The sequence below is a fragment of the Manihot esculenta genome, chromosome 4 (genome assembly GCF_001659605.2).
Source record: "Manihot esculenta cultivar AM560-2 chromosome 4, M.esculenta_v8, whole genome shotgun sequence".
NCBI classification, from domain to species: domain Eukaryota; kingdom Viridiplantae; phylum Streptophyta; class Magnoliopsida; order Malpighiales; family Euphorbiaceae; genus Manihot; species Manihot esculenta.
In genome coordinates, this window is record NC_035164.2 from 27,404,260 (window position 1) to 27,431,453 (window position 27,194).

General features: G+C 31.6%; 3 protein-coding genes across 5 annotated transcripts; all 3 read right to left on the reverse strand.

Annotated features, from left to right (window-relative positions):
- Positions 1-953: 953 nt before the first annotated feature.
- LOC110608144 (proline-rich receptor-like protein kinase PERK9) lies at positions 954-5,292 on the reverse strand. Of its 2 annotated transcripts, none has more exons than XM_021747352.2 (11): positions 4,782-5,292; positions 4,175-4,482; positions 4,022-4,095; positions 3,816-3,934; positions 3,611-3,726; positions 2,830-3,363; positions 2,474-2,722; positions 2,231-2,394; positions 1,917-2,144; positions 1,693-1,842; positions 954-1,583 (listed from the first exon to the last, which is right to left on the reverse strand). In XM_021747352.2, exons 2-11 carry the CDS (start codon positions 4,329-4,331, stop codon positions 1,326-1,328), a joined length of 2,049 nt encoding a protein of 682 aa, XP_021603044.1. In that variant the 5' UTR covers positions 4,332-4,482; positions 4,782-5,292; the 3' UTR covers positions 954-1,325. The 2 variants fall into 2 exon arrangements, with proteins under 2 accessions (XP_021603044.1, XP_021603045.1); XM_021747353.2 differs by lacking the exon at positions 4,782-5,292 and adding an exon at positions 4,603-4,678.
- A 5,618-nt stretch (positions 5,293-10,910) lies between these two features.
- LOC110608143 (ubiquitin-conjugating enzyme E2 10) lies at positions 10,911-13,869 on the reverse strand. Of its 2 annotated transcripts, none has more exons than XM_021747351.2 (4): positions 13,708-13,869; positions 13,486-13,613; positions 13,172-13,276; positions 10,911-11,238 (listed from the first exon to the last, which is right to left on the reverse strand). In XM_021747351.2, the coding sequence occupies exons 1-4, from the start codon at positions 13,775-13,777 to the stop codon at positions 11,095-11,097; spliced, it is 447 nt and encodes a 148-aa protein (XP_021603043.1). In that variant the 5' UTR covers positions 13,778-13,869; the 3' UTR covers positions 10,911-11,094. The 2 variants fall into 2 exon arrangements, with proteins under 2 accessions (XP_021603043.1, XP_021603042.1); XM_021747350.2 differs by having other exon boundaries at positions 10,911-11,241.
- Positions 13,870-15,403: 1,534 nt separating this feature from the next.
- On the reverse strand, positions 15,404-20,300 carry LOC110613138 (rac-like GTP-binding protein 5). Its single transcript, XM_043956204.1, has 7 exons — positions 20,004-20,300; positions 18,464-18,551; positions 18,275-18,384; positions 18,113-18,176; positions 16,155-16,219; positions 15,963-16,028; positions 15,404-15,869 (listed from the first exon to the last, which is right to left on the reverse strand). Exons 1-7 carry the CDS (start codon positions 20,100-20,102, stop codon positions 15,765-15,767), a joined length of 597 nt encoding a protein of 198 aa, XP_043812139.1. The 5' UTR covers positions 20,103-20,300; the 3' UTR covers positions 15,404-15,764.
- Positions 20,301-27,194: the final 6,894 nt, after the last annotated feature.

Genomic DNA, 27,194 nt, shown 5'->3' on the forward strand with positions numbered 1-27,194 from the left:
AGAAGAGAGATATGACAATTAGGGATTTGAATTTGGTTTAGGGCTTTTAAACATTACAAGAAGGTTATTTTCGAACTATAAATTTTATGTCTTCTCCTTTCTCATCAAAACTAACAACATTAGACATAAAACCTAACAGCAAGGACTAATTGGTTGATTATTAAAATATGAGGGATGTTTTAATGTGTTTTTAAAAATTTAAGAACTAAATAGTAAGTTTTTCTATTCCAGGACTAAATAATATTTTTTTAAGTTATTAATAAAATTATGTAACTATTTGAGTTTTATGGATATATGTATTTGTACTTGTAATCCATGTTAGGTTGAGATACGAGATCTAATAATATATTATGCACTGTATACCATACCATCATTGCAGACTAATTTATTTATTTATATATATGTATTTTTTTTAGGCATAGATATAAGCAATAGATATAAGCAAATTGATGAATTAAATTCGTATATTATTTATTTTTCGTCCTTATTTTTTGACTGTGTAATTGTTTGATTTTTAACATGTTATTTTGTACTAAAATTATAAAGTTATCTTAATTATACTTTTGAATGATTAAGTTTGTTATAATATAATTTTAAAGTTTATAGTGTGACAAGATTTTTTTGAATAAAGTATAAAATGTAAATATATATTTCACTTTTTTTTAAATATAAAATAATTAGTTAATTTTGATAATATACAAGAATTTAATAATAATTTACCCTATCATTTTTGCTCAGTGGCTACCATGAGACATAGGTATTTAAATGACTGTTGCATGATGAGACTGCTGCTGCCTCAATTAAACTTTTGTTATAAAGAAAAGTTCTCTCTCGTTAGACATTTTATTTGAAATTAAGAATTTTAAAAGAATTTAATTGAATTAATTTTTTTTTGTTTTATGAATTTTTTTTTGAAATAAAAGAATTCATCATTCACGCTAAACAAGGAGCGAGCTTTTTAATTTATTTCCACGATAGGATATGTTGAAAAAACAAAAAAGAGTTCCTAAAGGCGAAGGATCTTGATCCATTCATTATCACATAGAACATGACTTGTTACGATTCTTAAATCGTGTAAATTGCATTATACCTCAACTCATGGCGTGTAACAGCAAGGTAACAACTTTAACTTGCACATGAAATCCCCATAATTTTTAATGATCATGGGTTTTTGTGTTATAAATTAAAGTTGAGATATTTTACCGTTACACACCCTGAAATTGGTTTTGCTCCTTCTACTGAACAGGTACAGTTCCACAAGCTTATGGAAAATTTGGCTGTGAAACAAGCAGTAAAAGAGTAATCAAGAGAGTATTGAAACAAAATTAGTTGAATCTTGGTGATTGATTCCACCTTTCTTTCAAGTATTCCTCCACACAAAGATTATTCCCTTGCTCCAAACTACTTGATGATATAGAATCATCATCCAAATCAAGCAATGCAAGATTCAAATGTAACTCTGCACTAGAATTTGGATAAACTTCATCATCATTTTCCTCTTGGTTTTCGTTATCCTCTAGATCCTTATTTCGAAGATTCGCCCATGTCACTGCATCTTTATCCCCTCTTAGGAGATTCAAAACCTGAGGAAAGAAAGGGAAAATATTACCACTCTATTAGTGCTGCAAAGGAACATGAGTTTGCAAAGGAATATGAGTTTTTCTTATCAGAATTTAGACTGAAATGTTGTGCCTCAATCATTTTAGGACGAAGCCTAGCTGAACGTGTAATGCAGAGTTTGGCTGCAAGAATCATTCTTTGCAGTTGATCCTCATCAAAGTATTCGTCTAAATTTGGATCTAATATATCTCTTGCATTTCCACAATCGACTTTCGGTTTTGCCTAAATCAACAGAACTCAATGTTAGCAATTAAACTAACAGAAGCAAATATTCTAATAATGCAGAAGACTCTTACCCACATCACCAAGCTCTCCTGATTCTTAGAAGTCTCATGACCAATAGGTCTTCTTCCTGATAATAACTCAAGTAGAATTACACCAAAAGCATACACATCAATCTTGTCACTGACTTTCCCATACATAAAATATTCAGGAGCAAGATATCCAAATGTTCCAACTACGTCGCATTGAGTCATACAAGATGAAGTTGTTGGTCCCCATATAGCTAGCCCAAAATCAGATAACTATCTCATAGAACAATAACAAATTCATGTTATAATTCTGCAACAGTCATAAGAGCTTGGAGAACATATTTGGTCTGGTGGAATACCTGAGGTTCCAACTCATCTGAAAGAAGAATGTTGGAAGATTTGACATCTCTATGAATAACAGGAGGTGAGTATTCACTGTGCAAGTAAGTTAAGGCTTCAGCAATTTTGATAGCAATTTTAGACTTCATTTCCCATGATACTGCAGATTTATCTTTGCTATCACCTATACAATTGATATGAATTTTCACCTCAGAATTGTTTCTATCAAGTTTCATCAAATGGAGAAAAAATTGAAGCTTTACCTTGTAGATTTTCCTCTAAGTTTCCATTAGAGAACAAATCATATACAGAGATGAGATCAGTATCTCTGATGCAAACCCCCACAAGACTTACAATGTTCTTGTGGTTCAGTGAGGAGATTATTTCAACTTCTTGAGCAAAATCTTTCCTTGCTTCTGGGGAAGACTTTCGAATCTTTACTGCCACTTGCTTGCCATCTGGAAGAATTCCTTTGTAAACCCGATTACATTCTCCTTTTCCAATCAAGTTCCCTATAATAAGATCAGGAATTTTTAATGAGAATATGCTTCAGGAGGCAAAAAAAAGAATACTCCATTAGTGCATATCTTGTGAATCACGATAGATTTATGGTAAAAACCTGGGGAAAATTTTGAAGTTGCAGTTTTCAAAACCTCATAATTGAACCATTTGCAACCAGAAAAATTAGTTTTCAGCAGAATCTCCAAGCTATAATGCAATTCCCCTGATCCATAAGCACCAATCTCATTGCTCTCTTCCAAGCTGTCACTACTCTCCCGTTCAGATGATCTCTCTGTGCTTGAACCTAGAGGACTTTTATGTGGCCAACGGACAGGTAAGCTCATTGCCCATTGCACCACAGACAATTCCCTCGCCTGCAGGGTCTTCAGACTAGCTGAAGTTGCTCTCCTAAGCAGTGGCCAACCAGGTCTCTGATCCAAAATATCTCCTGTAAAATAAGCAGTTGATCTCTTCTGAAGTTCATGTGGAAGGGTTGGGATTTCGTCTTTAGAGTTTTGGCTCTCACATCTTGTCAAAACTTCAATGCTAGATTTTACAGTATCTAACTCAGAACCTCCAAACTCAGACTGGACATCATCAGGCAAGGGACTTTTGAGTAGATTTAGACTTGGTCTTGGATCTCCACTGAGGCCTGACATAATTGAAAATAGTATATATTTTCCCCGTTTGGAATCAAGAATTTCATAAGCTTTTCTAACAACTCTCTTGTTTGGAATGAAAGAATTCAATTTTTTTTAACTAAAAAATTTGAAAGAAGTTGAAATCTTGTATGATTCTACAAGAATTCATTTAAATCATTTTCCTGCAAAATGAATCATGCCATTATGTCTTTGTAGGATCAACCCAAATGTGCTTCTTTAAGGACACAAATACTAAACCTGAGAGTTGATAACTGATGCACCTTCCAAACAAGATTTTGCCGTTGCGGATAGCCAAAACATCAGTGGTTGGAGGCAGTCGCTTAGTACAATATCCAGCAGTGGAAGTCCAACCCCTACAAATGGTATCTGCTTAGACTAATCAGAGAAAAAATGTAAATCAAATAAATGCAAATGCAGAACTTAAGTTTCTAGCTTTCCCTACCCTAGAGCACTTTGATTGCTGATCCCCACAACTAGAGCCACAGCATTATGGATCTTTGCCTCTCTAACCAAAGTCCTTTGAACAGAAATTCCTGTGCAGACCTGACCGATAAGATCAACCTGAAACCCGAGCACGAAAAATCATGTCAAGTTGTCATTGTTGTATTATCCAGGAGATAGGTATTAGTAAAGTTTGTAATCAGCAACCTTCTTTAGGGAACATAAGCCATCATATACTTCTAAGTAACTATCCAACAAGGGCTTTTCTTTCAAAGCACCTCCTGCATTTAAGAGAATATCAATTTGATGTATTCTATATATTATACAGAAAATCAATATATGAGAAACAGGGAGCATTACTGGAACTTCGACAAACATGAACTGCAATAACAGAGTCTCCAGGTTCAGCAACTTTCACAAGTGCCCAGTTCAGCAGTTCTCTGCCATGGTTATCAAATCTTAACCCAACTAATACATTCCTTCTCCCAGTAGCTTGAGCTTCCTCCTCAGCTGGCATGTTTTGCTCCTGTAGTTCCGTCTTATACTTGACTGATTACGTCCCCAATATCAAAGCTTCTGTAGATTCCATTCTTCCTTGAATTTGCATACTTCTGCAAATTTACTCTCCACAAGAACTATTCCACTTCTTGATGTTATCATTTCAATATCTGCAAGAACAGGGTTAACATGGTTAGGATAGCAAGATTGCTAGAATAAGCAATGTAATATCAGACTCCACCACCATGTAGGCACAATTTATAGCTGCTAATTGTGATTAAAAAGGCTACCCATTATCAGATTCCACCTGAATGATCCAAATTCATGAATTTTAAACAAATCCCAATAGAATTCGCATACCCACCATAGAAAAACAACTAAGTTAGCCACAAGATCTTGAGAAAAAAAAAGGTATAAAAAATGGTGAATGATGCAAGATATATACAGGACAAACAAATAAAAAAAATACCTAAACTTTGTAGCCATTTGCCATTCAAGCTCACCAAGGAATGTAAAATGAGACTGCCACCAAATACTATTATCATCCTACCTAATGCAACTAATTTCAAGCTTCACATAAAAAAATCAGGACAAAAAATGAACTACTAATAAACTAAAGACGAGTGTTTTTCTGACGATTAAGATGAGTTAAGCAAGTGGGTTTATTTGAAAATAAAAATTAATTTGAATAAATGAATAAATCAAAGAGATGTTTATAAAATTTTGAGGAAGAAAGAGTAGCAAGGGAAATTGGTCAAAGTTTTTGTTTGCAAAGCAAGAAGTGCAGAGAACGCAGGAGTTTTCTTCGAAAGAATATAATTAAATTTACTTTTTGTTTAGAAAACCGGCAAATTTCGCGGGAAACCCCCGTTATCCGGTCATTTTCAGACTTCACAAAGGCTATTCTACCGGCTATTTTGGCTGAGGGGAATTTGTGGGGATGACGGAGGGGGCACCATGGGATTTTTTTAAGCTCTTGAAACTCGAAAGGCCTTTTTTTTTTTGGGCCAGTAAATTCGAAGGGGTTTAAAGATTATGTACTCCTACTATTCGTACAAAAATATTTTTTTATTGAAAACTATATTTTAAAACTCGGCAATCCTACAAGAATTTTTAAATTCTATTTTTTGAAGTATAATATTACAAAATTAAAGAGTAGAATATTACATTTAAAAAAATATATAATATTACGAAATTCATAAATAAAATTATTAAATTTATTAATAATTTTTGAGGCATCATAAAATTTAAAAATTTAAAAATTTATTGTGACATCCTTAATTTTGAAATCGTCTCACAATATTTCTAATATATATAAAATAAAATTAAAATGAATGTATAATAAGTGGTGAAGCCAGGAGCTTTCCTTTGGTAGGGCACCGGCTGCGCCGCTGCAGCATCTTCATCTCCTCCAAAGCATTTTCCGGTCGCCGGTACGGCACGTGCCCCCTTGCCGTATCTTTCCTCCGCCTGTGTATAATTATACTATAAATTAATACGCTGACGTATAAATAAAATTTACAATTTATTAATAATAATAATAATAGATAAATTGGAAAATAACCTTAAAGAATCAGTTGGAAATTATTTAGTGCTTATGTTTAATCTTTTCACCAAAGTGTTTTTTTTTTAAATAATGGAATTTAGCTATTACTGAAAAGAAAAAAAAATCCATAGTAAGGAAAAAAACCATTCAGTCCAAGAAATGGTTTTACTTTGCTTTGTTAAAAGGAAGAAAAAAAAAGAAATTTATTTCAACAATAATAAGATTTAAAATTAAAACTACAAAAAAAGTAATTATTAAAAATAACATTTTATTTGATTTATATCACTAAAATATAATTAAAAGTCACTTATAAAAATATAAACTATAAATTATTATTTATATATGTATTCAGATGGAGAGAAGATTGAGTAGTGATTTAATATAAAGTTCAGTGGGTGCATTAATTGAATTATCAAGTGTAAGGCATGGGTCTAGCACATTGAATTTGAAAGGCAAGACATGAGGAGAGGCAGACTTCATTGCTTTGAAGTCAAATATAATTAACTGATGAGTTATACAATGGGATATAATTTTTTTTAAAGGTAAATATTTTAAAATAAAAAAATTTAAATTTAAAAACTTATCTATTTTATATATATTTAAAAAAAAATTTATCTATTTTGTAATTATCTATATGTATGCATATGCATATATAATTAAAATTTTAAAGTCAAACAGATACATCATTGTTAAATATGCATTACACGGCTGTAAATACAATAAAATTTATAAAATTAAACTTAATTTTGAAAGATTAACTATAAGCCAAGCAGATAACAAAAAAAATTAAAATATTTTTAAGTATTCGATTTTATTATTGTTAAAATGAGTTTTGATTGCATAAGATCATTTTTAAGATGAATTTAAGTTTAAAAATTAATATACCTATGATAGATTTAAGTGGGATTTGAATTTTACATATTGTATGTTTATTTTCTGAATTATTTAAATAATTAATTAATTTAAAATATAATATATATTTTATAGTAATATGTGATATGTATACCGGAGCCATTAAAGGGCTAAAAGTCTGAACGAGTTTATTTACAACCCATTTTAAATTAAACAGATATTCAAGACTCATTTTAGACTAAAATCTCAAATGGTAGGATTTTTTGTTCTACTAGAATTCAATTATAGAATCAAAATGCTATCCAAATAAAACTATCGATAAATTATTTAAAAAGGCGATTTCTAAATATATGATCCGTCCGAATATATAAAATTTTCTCTAAATTCATCTTGAATCCCTTACTGACTCAAATATTGGAGGTTTTGCCCACCAAACTATCCAGTTTCTTATTTGTTTACAGATCTATTATACAAAACGATGTACCGAAGCAACATCATTGGCGCTATCTATGGAAATAGAAATAAAAATTTCATGATTGTTTACCTTCATTTCTTTCTTTAACTAATTTCTAATCTCTTCACCCCTAATCGCTGTCATAGAAATAAAAATTTCATGATTGTTTACCTTCATTTCTTTCTTTAGCTAATTTCTAATCTCTTCACCCCTAATCGCGACAATAGATAATAATGGTACCACTAAAGCAATCAACAATGGAATCTTACAAGTATGGAGTTATATTTTAAAGACGAGAACAACTTCTGGAGAAATTGAAGATGCTGACGGAACTATTAAAAGAACGAGAAGGGGATTCCATCCCCAAGGATCCCATGGCATCTGTATCAGGGAAAATAAAGACAATTCATAGGAGAGGATAGCGGAAAGTCATGAAACCATTGAAATAAAGTCTAAAAACTAAAAAGGTAGGCATTGGGACGCGAGACTGATGGATGTGGTAAGAAAATTTCAAAAAGAGTAGTTGGAGGACGACTTAGCAAAATCTTTTCTAGACAAATTTAAGCTGCCTTCTTTAGACAAGTATGATGGGAAGACCGACTCACGTAGCCATCTTGCAAACTCCGCACAAGCATGCTTCTCAAGAATGTTACAATGCTTCTCGAGAATGTTAATGACATGGTCCTTTACAAACTCTCCAGAACGTTAATGAGTCTGTCTATGGCCTATTTCAAACTAAACAAACTTTCAAGACCCATTCCAAATTAAAGTCCTAAACAGTAGGATTCTTTATCCTACTAAGACTCAATCACAAAATCAAAATCCTATCAAGATAAAACTACCAACAAGCTATTTAAAGAGACAATCTCCAAGTATGTGATCTATCTGAATATGTGACATTGTCTCTAAAATCATCTTAGATCCCTTACTGACATAATTAGCATAGATTTTGTCCACCAAAACACCCGGTATTTTTTGTTATTGCAAATCTATTATGCGAAGGAAGGATCAAAGTAGCGTCAATCTGAATAATTTTTTTTTATATATTTTAATTAAAAATTATAATTTAAATATTTGTTTAGAAATATTATTTTTTAAAATGAAAAAATTAGTTAAAAAATATTTTTATATAAATTATTATTTAAAAATATAAAATTAAACGAATTTTAGTATTATTTAAATAATAATAAATAGGTTTGGAACTAATTTAAATAATTTAAAATAAATTTTAATCCAGTATAAAACAATTAATAAAATGTGTTTCAGGTCGAATAGCTAATTAAAATACTTTATCAATATGATTAAATCTTTCAAATCAAGATAATAATTATTATTTTTATATGATTGTTTACCTTATATTTTCTTATACAAAATTTTATTAATTAAAGCTCTTATTATTATTATTATTATTTAAAATATAATAAATAAAATTAGTTCGTACTCTCAATCACTTGCTGTTGAATTATTGCAACCACCTTTCAATTTGTTTTTCCATTATTTTCTTTTATTTTGTTAGAGATGGATTAACTATCTTGATACGGTTGGCAAGCCACAAATTTAAATTAATCTTATATTAGCATGCGAGTGTCTCTAAAGATTGATGTTAGCATTACAAAATTTTGAAAATGACTGTTTATTAATTAAATGCAAAAAAAAAAAAACTTGACGAGAGAAATATTTAATTTTATTATTTTAAAAAATGAAATTAATTTGTAATTGGTATGCTTTGTGGTCCACATAATTATCATATTGATTAATGGACTTCAAAAATGACAAGAATAGCTTACTTGGGATTTTTTTTGTGTGTGTGATTAAATATATTGCTTTGTTTTGTTTAAAAAGAAAAATAAAGTTTGCTAGAGGTATGTGTCAGCTGAGGTTTAAAATAGAAAGAATTGCGTGTGAAAGCACACTTGCTCTAGATTAAAGCACATTGAGTATAGCTGACTAGTTTTGGAGTTTGAATTTGAAATTCTACGGCTTTAAAGACTATATATAAATTTAAAGTTCGAAAGTATTATTTGGCTGGTTTTTTTTTTTTACTTTTTGAAAAGTGAAAATTGTACGAAAATAATTTGCTTCTTGTTTTCGAATATATTTTTCTTAAGCTAAAATAATGATAAAGAATTCATTATTGAAAATAATATTAATATTGTCAAAAATGACCATAATATGATTTCTCAATCTATAAAAAATAAAAATGAGGTGGTTGGTATTTAAAGACAGTCATTCTAACGCTTAAATTAGTAAATTTTCAAGAAGGGCGAGTGTAAATAAAGAATTTGAGTTTAGAGATGAGCCTATTAGAATGCATGTTCTAACAATAAGATAGAGTTAGTTGATGATTTTCCTGAAACTCCGACTAGTATCACTTAATGAATAAGAAATCCCGTAATTATAGGTGTAATAAAGACATGTTGTGTAACGTTCTTGATAGTAACAAGATATTATGATAGGCTCGGTCAGCTCTACAAGGCGAGCCTTCTATTTAACTGAATATCGATCATCTGATTCTCTCTTTAGTTGGTGAGAACTGAATGACCGAGGAACGTGGTCCAATCATATGTTGACAACATGTGATTCACTTTGGACGACCATTAAGTAATATCAGATGATGTTTGGATGTTTGGCCTACTTGAATTAGCTCTCTAACTCATCCCTTCATCTGATTTGGTGATAAATGATGTTGTTTCGCTTTTCAAACCGTATTAAACCAGTCGTCATAATAACAATATAAATTCTTCCTTTCTCCAATTAAAAGTATTATAAAAAAATATTAACTTTTTTACTATATATATGATAAAATATTTTGATAAAGGTTTATTTTATATTTGATAAAAATCCAATTGATCTAAAAAATTTAACTATGCATCTATTTGTATTTTAATTTAAATCTCTTAATTTTAATTTAATTGGCTCAATATTTATATTTTTAGGTTAATTTTAGCTAATATATAAATTTTTAAATTTGATAGTATGTAGGTTAATTTGATAATATAATTAGCATATCACGTATATTATTATAATTATTATATAATTATTTTTAATTAATTAATTAATTAATTAACTGAAAAAATTTAATATTTATATTATTTTATATTTTAATTTAAATATTTGAATTTTAGATAAATGGATTAAAGGTTAATGTTTGGATGTAATTTTAATTAATTTTTTAAAATTAAAATTAAAAATAAATAATTTAATTATTAAATATATTATTCACATCGATAAATTTTATTTTTCAGTAATAATTATAAAATTTTATAATAAATATATTATTTAATTCAAAATAGCAATACGTATAAAATAATAAAAAATAATACTTTTAATATAAAATTTTTATAATTTTTAATGTAAAATAAAATTTATCTATTATTGAAACTGTTTAATATATATTTAACTATTAAATTACTATTATTTTTAAAATTAAATATATCATCTAATTATAGTTAAGTATAAGTTAATATTATTTTAATATATAGAATTAATTTATATTTAAAAAATAATAAAATATTATATTTAATCATCTAATTAAAATTAGATTGTTGAGTCGATTAAACTAAAATTTAAATGTTAAAATTAAAATATAAAATAATACAAATATCAAGACTTTTTTATAATTTTAATTGTGCTTGCAAGATTTTTTATTAATATATTATTATAATTAAATATTTAAATTAACAATTTACTGTGCCACAACCTTACACTTATTTTTTCAATAGTGTTTGGAAACGAGAACTATTGAGTTGATTGATAAGATAATATTTATAAAATCACAAATTTATTATTCGCATTACAATGCTCTCCATGCTAAGTTTATTTATAATCCCATTCCTCATTCAGATAACATGACAAATAGATGATGCAAAAATCTATATATATAAAGGAGAAGAAAATGCAAATTCTCTGACAAATTAATTCAGGGTTGGTTCAGCCCATGGCATATTTTTGGGTCCAGCTCCTAGCAGTAGACTCATACTTGATTTTGTCAGTCTTGCACATGTGAGCTATTTCAGGAACCAGTGGATCATCAGGATTTGGGTCTGTGAGCAGAGAACATATGGAGAGCAAAACCTGCTTCAATCCCACAAAGCATGTTTCAGAAATCATTTCGCTGGGCTTTTTGTAAATTTGGGGTTGGGGCCTTTTTTATTTGCGATTTTGGGGTTGGGATTAAAGTATTTACCATTTTGGGGTTCGGCTGCCACGTGGCAGCCGAAAAGGAAGCCTGGCGCCTCTTTGAGAGGCGCCAAGCCCTGGCGCTTCTTTAAGAAGCGCCAGGAGCAAGCTGGCGCTTCTTAAAGTTTTTTTTATTTTTTTTATTTTTTTTATTTTTTATAAATGTAGTCTGGCGCCACTTAAAGTGGCGCCAGATTTTTTTTATTTTTAAATTATTTTTTTATTTTTTAATTATTAATATATTATAATAAAATATTTATATTATATTAATTTTTTTATTTATATTATATTTTTATAATAATAAATATTTTTTATAATTTTAATATATTAATATTTAAAAAATTTTATTATTAATATTTAAATAAAAAATTACTGGAATTATATTTCAGGATTATAAAATTGATATTATGTTGCGATTAGATGGATAAATTTTTTTATTATTTTAATATATTAATACAATAATTCTGTAATTAAATAGTATCAATATTTTTATACAAGTTTAATGGTATTTCATAATTTTACAAAATACTAAGACTAGTTATAAATAATTATTATATTTTATAAAAATATTTTTAATATGTAAGAATACTATAAAAATTCAAATATTAGAATATTAATATATTTATTATTAATATATTTATTATTTATGAATATTAATATAGAATATTTTTAATTTTATAAATATGGAGGCGTGGCGCCGCTTAAAGAGGCGGGAGCCTGAGGCGGCTGGCGCCTCTTTAAGTTACTAAAAAGTAAATTTTTTTATTATTTTAATATATTAATACATTAATTCTGCAATTAAATAGTATAAATATTTTGTATATGTTTAATGTTATTTTATAACTTTATAAAATACTAAGCGTAGTTATAAATAATTATTGTAGTTATAAATAATTATTATATTATCTTATTATTAGATGTTATATGAGAATTAAGTTATTTATAATTTATTAAAAAGTTAATTAATTAATCTAATTCAAAGTAAATTAAAGCAAAAATTTAAGTGTTCAGACTACATACTAAATTAAAAGTAAATTTAGTGTTCTCTTGGTTTTAAAATTATTTATAACTAGTCTTAGTATTTTGTAAAATTATGAAATAACATTAAACGTGTATAAAAATATTGATACTATTTAATTACAGAATTACTGTATTAATATATTAAAATAATAAAAAAATTTATCCATCTAATCGTAACATAATATCAATTTTATAATTCTGAAATATAATTTCAGTAATTTTTTATTTAAATATTAATAATAAAATTTTTTAAATATTAATATATTAAAATTATAAAAAATATTTATTATTATAAAAATATAATATAAATAAAAAAATTAATATAATATAAATATTTTATTATAATATATTAATAATTAAAAAATAAAAAAATAATTTAAAAATAAAAAAAGTCTGGCGCCACTTTAAGTGGCGCCAGACTACATTTATAAAAAAAAAAAAAAAAAAAAACTTTAAGAAGCGCCAGCTTGCTCCTGGCGCTTCTTAAAGAAGCGCCAGCTTGCTCCTGGCGCTTCTTAAAGAAGCGCCAGGGCCTGGCGCCTCTTAAAGAGGCGCCAGGCCTCCTTTTCGGCTGCCACGTGGCAGCCGAACCCCAAAATGACAAATACTTTATTTCCAACCCTAAAATCACAAATAAAAAAGGTTTCGACCCTAATTTTACAAAAAGCCCCATTTCGCTTGTCTAATTATAAGGGAAATTAACAATTAAAAGTTCAATTTTTCCTTGCTTATTTGGTTTTGAACTGAGTTTAAACTCGAGATTTCACAGTTTAGAACTCTAGAAATATTAAACTTTGGTGTTAAGCACCTTGGATATGGTAAGTGCAGGACTCCACTGTTCCTTGAGAATGTCCAAGCAGATATTTCCATTGCTGTTGATGTTTGGATGGAAAACCTTGGTCCTGAAGGCAACCTGCAAGCAATCATTGACAGGATAAAGATTTATCACTTTGGTTTCCTTAAAAAATCCAACGGCTAAAAAGCTTCATTTTTTAAATTTTTATGAAATTAACTAATTAATTTTTATTTCAAAATCACTCCATTAAAATATTTTTGTAATTTTTCCAAACACAGAACCCCATCAGAGATAAGAAAAGGCTCAGTAGTTTCTGCTTTAGATACCTTGGGAGGTTTGAAAGGATAATCAGGTGGAAAATGAATAGTGACAAGGAAAACACCACCAGCATATGGACTATCATTTGGGCCAATGATGGTAGCTTGCCAATGAAACATATCTTCAGCAACAGGACCTGAAAAAATATAAACATGAAGATTGAAAATCACACAACCTTCAAAACAAGAATCTACCAAGATGATGAATCCAAACTTCACTGTTCTTCTAACCTGCACTGCATGAAGTTGGAGGATCTCTCTGCAAGTCCTTGAGCTCCTTCAATATTCTCTTTGATGCCATTTTCAAGATATTGATGAAACTCTACTAGGATGATTAACTATGCCATAGGAGAATGAAGGAGTTGGTGTATTTAATGGAGATTGGCAGGGAAAGGAAGTGGAAATAGAGAGGTCCACTAATAATTTTGACTGCTGAAAGTGGGTACAGTATAAATTCCAGGAAAAAAGTTGGAAGGTACAGAAGAATAATTAATTTTTGAAAAGGAAACATGGGGGATTTTTGTTATATTTAGGTGCTCCAATAAGTAAACCTATCAGGAAAAATCAATCTCTTTCAACTACTGCTGGCTAGCATTAGCTCTTAGGTGACACTTTTCTATTCAATCATCCACAAGGTCAATGTGATCACTGAAAGAATCATTTAATTCCAGTTTAAATTTGGCCTTTTTCTAGTCAACCCATTTCATTCCACATTTTAATATCATCACTTGTGCCCATCATTGATGCCGAAACAGGAGGCAACTTACACAGACGATACAAGTCATAGATTTCATTTTATAATATAAAATCCCTTTAATTATATATTATGTTTTTAGATTATTTTACTGATGCGACATTTATTAAATTATATATATATATTATTTAATAAGTATTTCAGATCACTTAGAAAACTATTATTAAATGTGAAATGAGATTTTATGTTATTTTAATAAAAATCAAAGGGATTTTATGTTATAAAATAAAATTGATGTATTTTTACTATTATAATTTTTTAATTGGTGTATCATTTATGTAAATATCCTGAAACCGAAAGCATAACTTTTTTTAAGGGATAATGTTATTTATCGTGAAAAAAATGATGAATCTAATTCTAGATGCAAATTTCACTTTTTTTTTTTATTATTTTTAATAACTGGGATTTCAGCTAAGACTCTTCTGGATGCTCCATTCATAACATTCAGAGAAATATTCGTCCTAAGCCTATTAGCAGAAACAGTAGCATTGTTCAAGAATCCAGAAAAGCTTGAAGCTGACATGATTAAAATGAACCGCAGATTTTTATTTTCAATACCTTTACAGAGAAGATAGATACCATTCTCTCCACTAAAGATTTGCCGCCATATTCGGTTTTTCTAACGAGTATAAATTAATTTAAAATATAAATTACATTAATTCAAAAATAAATCAAACTATTTATGAAATTATATATAAATTACATTAATTCAAAAATAAATTAAACTATTTATGAAATTATTTGATATTATCAATCCATAAAAGTTAAATTTGACTCTATTCAATTTATTACACTAAATTTGACATTAATTTTAAATTTATTTAACAAGTTTAGCTTAGTTTGATATTCGGTTTTTTATTTTGATCGTGAAATATTTAAAACTTAATTTAATAAAAGTTTAACCTTCCTTAACTCGTTAATAAATTATTAATAAATTTATTAATATCCGACTCGAATTTAAAATGAATTAAAATTGACTATGTTAGTTTATCCTCTACACATTTCTAGACAATAATATTAATAATTTCGATAAAAAAAATAGTAATAAATAATTGATATTTAATAAACTTACAAAAGCATTCTTACATTCCTAGTCTTTGAAACTATTGTTGCTCATCGTTTATAACGAATGCAAAGTAGATGTATACCACCTATCAAAATCAGCCAAATCCATGAGCAAATTGATTTTTTTAGGTGCACTAAATCAAGTTACAAGTCATACATGATACAAGAGGAAACAGTTTAACATTTGAGAGATATCCTGACTGCACTCAATACAGAATGACCTAAAGAAACAGGAAGGTATGCATGTTTAACAGAAGCAATCATTCATATTATGCAAATCGAAATGCGACCCAGAATGCGACTAACTAGCAACTTGATGATTATAATGTGCTTCCTAGTTCTGTCAGTAGATGCTAATACCAGATCTCTGCCGCTTCCTCAAGTTGGGAAAACGTAAAGATATATAGCTAAAGATAAATGGGATAAATGCCTAGATGGTCATGTTTTCTTCCCATGGTTTCTTTTTCAATCACAATATGGAGCAGGCTTTTTGAGCCTTTCTTCTCTTTTTCTTCTTCTGTTTTGCTGGCTGGAGAACCACTTGAATGGCTGCATCAAAGACGGCTTTCACGTTCTGTAATTTGCAAAGGATGGTTGAAATAATATGTCAGCAATGAGGTAAGTGACAGCTTTTGCTTATGCAATGTGAAAGGAACAGAATATATACCTGCTGAGTTTTAGAACTACATTCAATATAAACAGGAGCCCCAATTAGCTTTCTCAGTTCCTCCCCCTTTCAACAAAGACAGAAAAGTTATTCTCATAGGCTGAGATGACAGTGATGAACCACAGATACAATCGAGGTGACATTAAAATATGACACGCAAAATAATTCTTTATATGGCAAAGGACAATATACCTGAGCTGTAGTAATAGGCACTGCACCAGGGTGATCTATAAAGAATTGCTTATCATCTCGGAGATCTAGAAGAAGCAAATTTAGCTGTAATGAAAATTGATTCTCACTGAAGAAGTCTAGAAATAGCACAAGGACACATTCTACACTAAGGCATCACATAATCAATCAGAATAATTGGGCAACCAACATAAGGTAGTTTCATCAAATATGGGGAAAGTAATTTTGCATTTTAATCACAGTTGAGATAAGCGTTTCATTAAAAAATATGCATGCATAGATCCAATAATATCCAATAGCATAGAGTTATGGGATTTCACCAGAAAAAATAAAAACTGAGATATGTCCAGATAGTGTTTTGATCATAATATCAATTAGGAGAGATTTGGTCCACATGCCATATATGCAAACTAGTAGACTTTATTTTCTAAGCATTGATTGATGCTTTATTTACTTGAAAGGAAATTTCATTGCAAATGCTCACCTTCAATGTTAACGAAATTACACGAGCACTATCAAAAAAAAAAAAAAAAATTTCAAAATAGATTTTTTAATCCTCCCAATTCTTTTCGATATCCACTCTAGATTTTTAAGTTTTGATAATGTGAAAAGACCAATTGATTTGTGTATCACCAGGCAAATATACTAAGGTGCCCACAATTGGTAGAGGTTTAAATTCTAGTTTTTGTTTTCTTCTAGTTGTCCTCCTCATAGTTAAACGCCTATTTTCCAAATGTGCCAGTTGCATATATCAGAAAAGACAGTCAGGCACAAGTACAATAATAAATTACTGAAACTTTTCAAATCAGTCAGATTTAGACAAATTTTGGAAAGGTCTCACCCTCAGTTGTACTTCTATTCCATACTCTACTGCCACAGTTCCCGTAAATTAGGCCACCTTTGAACATACTATTCACCTTCCCACGGTTCTGAATTAAAGTAAATGCTTTTCAAATGCATGTGATCAAATGTAAACAAGCGTTACTTCTATAGAAACATTTACTAAGCATCCCCTTCTCCTTCCTCCTCCTTGTCCTTCCTCCTCCTTGTCCTCAAGTGAGAAAGAAAAAGTAGATAAAAGATTATCTTAACAATGATGTTGAATTTCATAAAATGTTCTCATCCAGGATTAAGAAAAAATAGATAAATGATTATGTTGCTGTTGAATTTCATAAAATGCCATTCACTATCAATCATGTTGGGAGATGGAATGCTAAGGTCTGAAAACATCTCAGCTGAAAATTATAAGCATCATTACATAAGTTTCGCATATGCCGAGCCAGAGTTCCAGCTTTATCTAACCATCCATAACTAGGATCAGCAATAGTTCATGGTAAGGAAAAAGGAAACTAGTAACATAATTATGGTTCTCACAGCTGATTGTTGGCCCTTATGTCTTATGAATAAATCAAATTATGTGATAATTAATTGCAGAAGACTTCCATAGCATCATATTTCAGTTCCAGGGAAAACATCCAATTATTATAAGAATTAAAATAGAAACTGCCCCACAAATGGAAGTATTGAAAAACTGCTCCATCATTATGATTCTATTCGAACACAACTGTATTCAAGGACATACAAAAAATTTAGGAGAAAACCAAGGGTCAAAAGAGGACCAAAATACTTCCAATTCTTTGAAAAATTATTTTTGGAAACTTCTTAGAAATTGCTAGAAATCGATAACAACCAAGAAGTAGATTCTTGAAATACCCACAGCATGATAACTCAACCTCCTGAAGGAATAATGAAGCAGAAAAAGTATAATGAATGCAATTTCTGAAAAATGAAGATGAATACCAATAGTCCATAAGCTATGCAAAAGTTATGAGCTACAAAGCATCCTACAGTCAAGAAATTTGAAGTCCTAGCAAAGACTTTCAAGATATGTGGAACTAATGCATAACTACCATCATCACTATAAAAAGAACAAAAGAAAAGGCAGAGGAGGAGTATCTAACCAAGCTTAGTCCCAACAAGAATAACTGGTACTCCAGGTGCATAATGCCTTAATTCAGGAATCCACTGAAATTGAAACACATATGCGGAAAATTCATAAGAACATCACAAAATCAAACCATTAAAAGATGACAAGAAGCATTAAGAGATAAGGCTGATAATACCTTCTTTGCAACATTTTCATAACTGGCCTTGCTAATGAGAGAGAAAGCAAGCAGGAAAACATCTGCCCCACGATAACTCAAAGGTCTTAATCTATTGTAATCCTCCTGGCCTGCCCCATCAAACAAATACATGAAGTTGATGATAATAAACCTTAACAACAGAATAAAAGTTACAAATTACACACATACCAGCAGTATCCCACAACCCTAGATTGACTGTGGTCCCATCCACAACCACATTCGCACTGAAATTGTCAAATACTGTCGGCACATAATCCTGTTTCACGGAAAATCATGAAGGAGTACAATAAATAATTCTTCATATCAAAATCTGTCCTATTTGTGTCGCAAAGCTAACACAATTTCATTGCTAATTGCAGAAATGACTGAAATGCTGAATCATCAGGAAAACAATCCTACGGTAGAGTTTCCAATAAAACTTTAAACAGTACTAAGGCCCATGAAAAAAGCCAATAATCTACAACAGAACCTTCTCTAAATAAGCATAAAGCCTATGTATAGGCATCAACTACAAATATCCTCCCAAACAAAGGTAATATCATGAATGTCATTGGAGGGAAACTTTTCCTCAATCAAATGTTTAATAGAACAAAATGCACACTGGTTGCTAATTACACCAAAGTGATGCTCCTAACTGGTATCTGTGCTTTTAAAATATGAGATAGAGAGAAAGAGAGAGTTAGAGAAAGGACCTTCCAGCGTAACCAGACAAACAGATAAAATAAACAAATAAATACTCATTAAAACCCAACAACAGCATTATAACTTCAAAGTTGATATAAAATAATGAATCACATTTCTGTGGAAACAAAACTAAAGAGAGAATCCAGGCAAACACATTATAAGTCGGTTCCCCTGTTTCCCACTTTAAATTGGATTATGTAATTTCATATAAATTCCTCAAGATAAGTTACAAATGAGCACCTGAATTCTGAATATTCAATATTCAACTAAAAGGAGATTTTTTGCCCGAGATCAAGAGTGTTTCAGTGAATCTCACAGACCAAACATACAAATCATCCATTTGGCTTTTAGTCTCCCAGATGTCAAAGGTTCGAGTCGGGCTAGTGATTGACTTTATCTATTTCAAAAAAATGGCAAACTAGGGATACAAGAACGTTGCTTCTGTTTCTGTTCCTCGAATGAAAAGCCCAAATCTGACACTTCACTTGGCTCCAAGTAAAACACACATCCAAAAATCACATAACCAAAGCTATCTCTTGGATGAAACAGAGTCGGGCTAATTTCTTTGTTGGTATCCAAACATTGGATAAGCAAACATAAGCAAAATAAAAAAGAAAATGTTGGATTTCTCTTTAACTTCCAGTGTTTCCCTGGCAACTACACGCTAACGGATACGAAAATAGCCTTAAGCTAGACATTAATACCAAAAAGTTGTTTACCGAGAAAAAAAAAATCTTGATTAAGCCAATTACTTTTGCGAAAGCTGAGTTGACTTAACAAGGACATTCTTGAAAAAGTAAAGAAATTAAATTTCCTTCATGTTTCCACATTTTCTCGACAAGAAAACAGAACAACAAGAAAGAGGAAAAGAAAATATCTATAGACTAAATTTCGGAAACAAAACACTTGTACAAAACCCAATTGACTTGATAAATACGTTCCACTTGGCACATTTTCTCAAGAACCAAACAGAAACCCAAAAAGGAAAAAAGAAAGAAAAACAAGCATAATTGTTTATACATACAGTAGGGAAAGTGTTGCTGGTGTAGGAGATAAGCATGCAAGTTTTTCCAACAGCACCATCACCAACAGTGACGCATTTGATGAACCTTGAGACGCTCATATTTCTTTCTCTCTTCTCCTTCTTCTGGGTTTTTGGTTTCAATCAGACAAAAAAAAACCCCTAAAACATTCAGTTGTCGAGCAACATAGGGAAGCTGAGAGAGCAGAGCAAGAGGAGTTGGGAGAACTGAGAGAGGGAGAGAGAGAGAGAGAGACGTGTAGGAAGGAAGCAAGCAAAGCCTATTCGAAACGAAGAAAGGACAGCTCTTGCCAGCTATAAATGATACACGAGCGAACCTATCTTTCAGGACCCCAAATGTTCTACTCAACCAACCCGGTCAACTCCCGGTTCAAAAATCGAAATCAAAACCAAATCTATATCTAAATTAGAAATCACCATGGATTAATTGGGTTTACAATAGGTTATGTATTGACTACTATTAATTGAATTTATTTATATAAATAATTAATTAAATATAAAAATATTTTACAATAATATTTATAAAAAAATTATATATTTTTATTTAAAAATATTAAATAAAAATATTAATGAAAAATATTTTTTGTATAAATTATTAAATAAAATATATAAAATTTAATGGTTCACTGATATTCTACGGATTACATCCTTAATTTAAATTTTAAAAATCAAATTATAATTTAATTAAATTCAATTCTCTTTAAATTAAATTAGAATACATCAAGTTGAATTTTGAGTTAAAATTAAGATGCTCTAATCTAAAAATTAAAATTTTATTGATTAAATTAGATTAAATTGAAATCAAATAATCAAAATTAAAACTAAATTTATAAATACCTTGCAATAATAACTCGATACGATTCAACTCATTGGCCAAAACGCTTAGCAATATCAATTTTTTTCCTCCCACTTTATAAGTGTGAAAAAAAAAAATTCACCATGTCTATATGTAATTTAAACAAGAAAAATGAAAGTCACTATGTCTATATGTAATTTAAATAAGAAAAATGAAAGGCCAATGTGATTTTTTTAAAATTATACTTTATAGAAAAAGAAAATGGAGAAAATTAATATTTGTTGAAATAAGATTTTTTATTAATTTTACATGTTAAATATTATAAAAAAATTTAGAATATTATTAGACTTTTTATAAAGATTTTTAATATTTTAAAGATTTTATTAATTAATCTTTTCATTAATCTAATCATTAAATATTAAAAAAATAAAATAAAATATTTCAATATAAAAAAATTAATTAGTAAAATTTTTATAAAATTAAATAATAAATTTTTTCATACCGCAAATTACAAGAATAGTTTAATGATTAAGGTTTTGACAAGTTAAGCACAACCGGTTGTCAAGCATTAGCAGAGGATTAATATTTTAATAAAAATGACAAGGACCCATTTGCATACACAACCTGCCAATTAGTTCAAAACAAAAGAAACCCTTTGACCATTGCATTCTATAGAATAAATCAAGCCAACCTGTGAGGCAGTGACCCATATACTGGCTAGAATTGCAAGAGGAAAATGAAAGCTAACAACTCAGTATTAGAAATTGCCAGACCACTAACTAATCCTTTTAATTTCTTTAGGCTTGCATAAGCAATTACCAACTCATGTCCTTAATAGAACCTTCCTTAGTCTCTCATCTCACTCTCACAATTGCTTTCACAAGTCCTTATTGTTCACCTACTCTTATGTTAATTTTTCCATGCTCTAATATGTATTGTATAATTCTACCTTTTATATATATAAAACTCCGATTAGAAAATTTTGATTTATTCAGATTTTATATCTATTTTAAAGTGTATATAGAGCTTATATAGAACCAAAAATTTTATCAAAATTAATATAATTTTAATAACGGTAAGTTTTATTCTTAAATTTTGTATACATGTATATATATATTTTTAAAAAAAACTAAGAAACTTCTAGACCATCCTCCCTCATTATACCATACCTCTAAATATAATAAAATCACAATACACTTGTAACACTCTACTTGAGAAACTTAGATTGTTAGGACCTAAGGTAAAGTTTTTTAAAAGCATTATTTTATAAAGTAAGGTTCCGTTTGTTTTAAAAAAAAATTATTTTTTATATTTTTTAGTATTTGGAGTAAACGAAAATTATTTTTTTGATAAAAAAAATAAATTATTTTTAAGAAAATGACTTTTTTAAAAAAGAATAGCTTGTTTTTTAAATTTTAAAAATTTTATTAGGACCTTTATATATAAATTTAATAATATATTTTATTTTTTAAATTAAAATTAAATAATAAAAAATAAGTTATTTTGTTAGAAAATATTTTTCATGGAAAGCATTTCTTTAAAAAATATTATTTTTGGAAAACATTCTCTAAATATAAATTATTTTTTACCAAACAAAAGTAGGTTAAGATTATTCATGATTTATATATAATATCCTGAGATCCAATAAAGGTAAACTCAAGATGTATTTTGGTAAATTTAGTCCGATCTGTCTCCCTTGCTTCTTTTATTCTTTTTGTCCTCTAGTGATATGTAACCGCCATCCTACGTTTGTACCCTCTTATTATAGTCACGCTGGCTGTACGTTTGGACGTACTATATCCTTCCGCATCGTCAAGCGGCCATTTAACTCCATCCGACGACATGTAGACACGATCTCGAGTGTTATAGGATTTGTTGTCTCACGAGCCAGAGGGATAAACATGGTCAGGTCTCCTATGTGTAGGCTCGAGCTCAGTTCGGCTCATCAAAGTGAAGCTGGGACTTCAAAGTGAAGCTTGGACTTCAAAGTAAAGTTTGGACTTGCACGTGAAGCAAACCTATGTATTGGACCTTAGTAGAGTTAAGGCCGACCTTTCTAGTACAGGCTCAACCAAGATCGGAGTTTTCTGGACCTAGTTATCATCAAGTGCCCCTTTACCTGCTCATTAATTATTCTATGATTAATGAGGGGGTAAATTTCAAAGCTCCAATTATTATTACACGGCTCTAGGAGAGTTCTTGTCAAAATATCTCCTCTTTGCCTTTACCCATTTCAAACTTGCGCTATTGCTTTCACTTGCTGTTCTGCCTCTTGCACTACTTCTGCTATCTTGCCCTTTCTCTTCTCTGTAATTTCTGTCTTTCCAATCCAAGGTTTGTCTTACTCTTCTCATGGCTTCTGTTAGGATTTTCGATGTAGTGGATCTAATGTCCTCTATCACCTCTTCCTCATTTTCTCACCACTTTTCTAGTAATTATTCTGATACTACCATCAATAGAATTAGGGCTCCCTTACCTAACAAGCGGATCGTTCTCCTCTACCCACCACCGGCGAGTCTGATAGACGCCCATCAAGGGCGTAACTTGGTCTTTTTTGTTAAGCTTCGCGATTTTGGGCTGACCTTCCCTTTTACCCCTTTCTTTATTAAGGTCTTTCGTCATTTTAGGGTGTTTGTTCAGATGTTGTCCCCCAATTCTATCTTGATCATGTGCTATTTTGAGCTCGTTTGCCTGTGCTGGGGTTTTGCCCCTTCTATTGAGTTGTTCTGCACCTTCTTTCACCTCGTTAGATCTACCTATGGATTCTATTACTTTGGTCCCTGAGCTGGACTGTCCATATTTGTTGGGTATAAGAATTCGATAAAAGTTTGGGCAAAGAATTTTATAGTTGATGAGCTAAAAGAGAGCTCAAGATCAATTGGGATATCGACCTCTCCTGGAAAGAGATCCTGCTGGGAAGTTGGTATTCTTTTCTGGTTTTCTTTTCTTTTTATATTTTCCTTTCAGTATTTTGAGCTCTAACTAAATTGATATTTTCTTTTCAGCTTCTGCTGTATCAATGAGCATTATCAAGCTTCCCAAAAATTTCACCTTGTCCTGAGAGAGTATGAAGGCGACTCTGGCCACTTTCAAGGTCAACAAATCCGTAGCTGATGTGACCCGGGAGGTTTTACAGGCTGTGGACCCTGCATCTGCATCTGTTCGTACCTATGCTTCATCTCTGATCTTTTATATGGCATCCAGGTTGCTTCTCAATTTTTCACCGTTGATGCTTTCATCATTGAATTGGACCCGGTGAGTAGAAATCTATAGCTCTATGGGGACTACAGCTGCTGTCCCAAACGCTAGCGTGAACGGTGTCTCCCCTATTGGTGTCTAAGGTGTAGTCCGAAATGCCCATAAGATGCTATGCAATTCAGCTGCCCAATTCTTTTTAACACCATCTAACCATATTTTCAGCCTTTGAAGGATAGCCAGTTTGTCATCTCGGTTTGGCCATTCGTTTGTGGATGAACTACTGAGGAAAACTTGTGCCATATACCCATGTTCTTTGTGAAATCTCGAAAAGAGTTGCAGTCGAACTATTTTCCGTTATCTGATATGAGTATCCTGGATATCCTAAATCGGCAGATGAAGTGGCCCCACACAAAATCTATCACCTTCCGAGTTGTGATGGTGGGTATAACCTCTACTTCGGGCCACTTAGAGAAGTACTCTACAGCTATGATTACAAATCTCTTCTGCCCCACCATTTTAAGGAATGGCTTCAGAACGTCTATCCTCCACTGTGAGAATGGCCACAGGCTTAATATACTTGACTATGGCGTAGCCGGGCTATTGATGGCATTGGCGAACCTTTGGCAAATGTCACATCTCTTCACAAATTTCCCGACTTCTTTCTTCGCTGTAGGCCAGTAATATCTCTACCGAAAAATCTTGTTCGCTAATGTGGTTGCTCCCTCATGAAGTCCACAGACCCCCTGGTGTATCTCCTGGATTACCTTGGATGCCTCTTCTAGTCCTACACATCACAACTATAGGTTGGACTTCCCCCTCCGATATAGGGTTCCTCTTACCGCTTGATAATTAGCAGCCTTAGCTGCAATTTTTTGAGCTTCTGCTTTGTCTTCGAGCAATTTTTCAGTCTCGAGGTATTCTAGGCATGGGGTCATCCAGCTTCATTCTTCATCAATTTGCATGATAGAGGCTAACTTCTCGAAGGTAGGGATGTCAATTTGCTGCACGTACATGTAACGACTCGAAAATCAGACCGCCACCGGCGCTAGGATCCAGGTCGGCTTAAGGCCGCCGGAACCCATAGCAAGCCTAACCTGAACTCTGTGTACCTGATCAATCCCATACATGATCAAACATAAATATAAAACATGAAAACAAAATTGTCCTACCACTTACCAAGCTTGACCTGTATGTACACTTCATCTGAGAGCTGCTCTAGCTCTTCCATAGACAACTTGCTGAGCAGGTCTACCTCTTCATTCTCTTCTTGAGGTATTCTTTGGTACTTGATAATGCTTCCTTGCTCCCTGAGCTCGGCTTCCAGAGCTTGCACTTTAGCTAAGTACCTTTACATGACGGGGTCCTTTGCTTGGTATACTCCTGTTATTTGGTTCACTACTTGTAACGACCCAGAAACCGGACTGCTACCGGCGCTAGGGTCCAGATCGACTTAAGGTCGCCGGAACCCGTAGCAAGCCTACTATACATCCTATACATCAGATAAAATCCCATACATGATCAACATTTCATAAAAACTTTAAACTTTTTATACACCAAGCTTGACCTGTGCATGCACCATAACTGTAAACATAAAACCTCACATTAGAGCCCTCATCAAATGCTCTAGCTAGGTAACATATCATATGTCAAGCCTGGTTCAACATAACTCATCATTAAAACATTTACATCAAGATCATGTACAATAGGGATTTACAATAAATACTAGGGCCAAGCACAATACTAATCTTCATTACAACACTGTACAATACCTTACATTACATTACATTATTTTACATATCTTGTCCACTATTAATCTATTACATATATATAGCTTTTACCCTTGACAACTTCCCGGGCTATCCTGAACCTGCAAACCTGGGGGTTAGAGGGAAAAGGGTGAGCTACAAGAGCCCAGTGAGCAGAACAATAAAAACAGTTTATAAACATATGCCATCATGAAATGCATCACATCACAAACAATTTACATCACGGATGGATTTGTCACCAATAACCCTCTACATAGTCCAACTGTCCCAGGGGCGTAGTGCAGGCCACACCTAGTCTTTCTTTTACATATACATATCATAACATTATCCAACCATGCCGGGGGCGTAGTGCAGGCCACACCCGGACTTTCTCTTACATAGTGCCAGGGGCGTAGTGCAGGCCACACCTGGTCTTCCACATCATAACATAGCATATCATATCGAGGGCTAATGGATCATCCAATATCCATCCACATCAACAGCAAATTATGCAATGCATCATATTCATGAGTTCTAATGCAACAACCTATAAACATGGTAATCGTGATGCATGAACATGCTTAAAAGTTTAATTACGTTTAAAATAAAAGTAGTTCTGTTCTACTCACCTCTGGCTGACTCTGAAACAGCTAACACTGCTGGCCTCCTCGGTTTCTCGGGTCCGAACCTACACAGGTGGACTCAAATGAAGGACCAAACAAACTCTAACATGACTCTAAACAACTCCCCAAAAACTCCCTAAAATATCATAAAACATTCATAGAAAACATGCAAAGGAAGGCTGAATAGGGGACTTTCGGCGGTAGGTTCGGCAGCCGAAGGTCCCTTCAGAGCCGAAAGTCAAGCACTTTCGGGGGCAGGGTTCGGCGGCCGAAGGTGCTTTCAGAGCCGAAAGTCACAACCTTTCGGGGGCAGGTTCGGTGGCCGAAACTCCCCTCCAGAGCCGAAAGTCCAAACTTTCGGGGGCGAGTTTAGACGGCCAAACTGCCTCTATAGGCAGGTTCGACGGCCGAAACTGGCTTCGGCGGCCGAACCTGGGCTCTCCCAAAGGGCAGAACCCGATTCTGCTTTGCATATCCAGCCACCCACAATAACCCAACATGCATCAAAACTATACTAAAACATGCATAAACACTTATTCAAGCATATAGAGGCATAAAACTAATCTATGCCCCAACAAACATCACATTTAGCATACATTAAACATTTAACTAACATAAACCCTAACATTTTACCCCTAGCCTAACCATGCCTCAAAATCCTTAACCCCTTCTTAAAACTTACTTAAAACATAAAAGAAGGTGAGGATCTACGCTTACCTCTTGAAGATCGAGAGGAGAGGTGATCCAAACTTGAAGATTGGGAGAAATCGAGCTCCGGGGGTCTCCAAGCTTCAAAACTTTGATCTTAGCT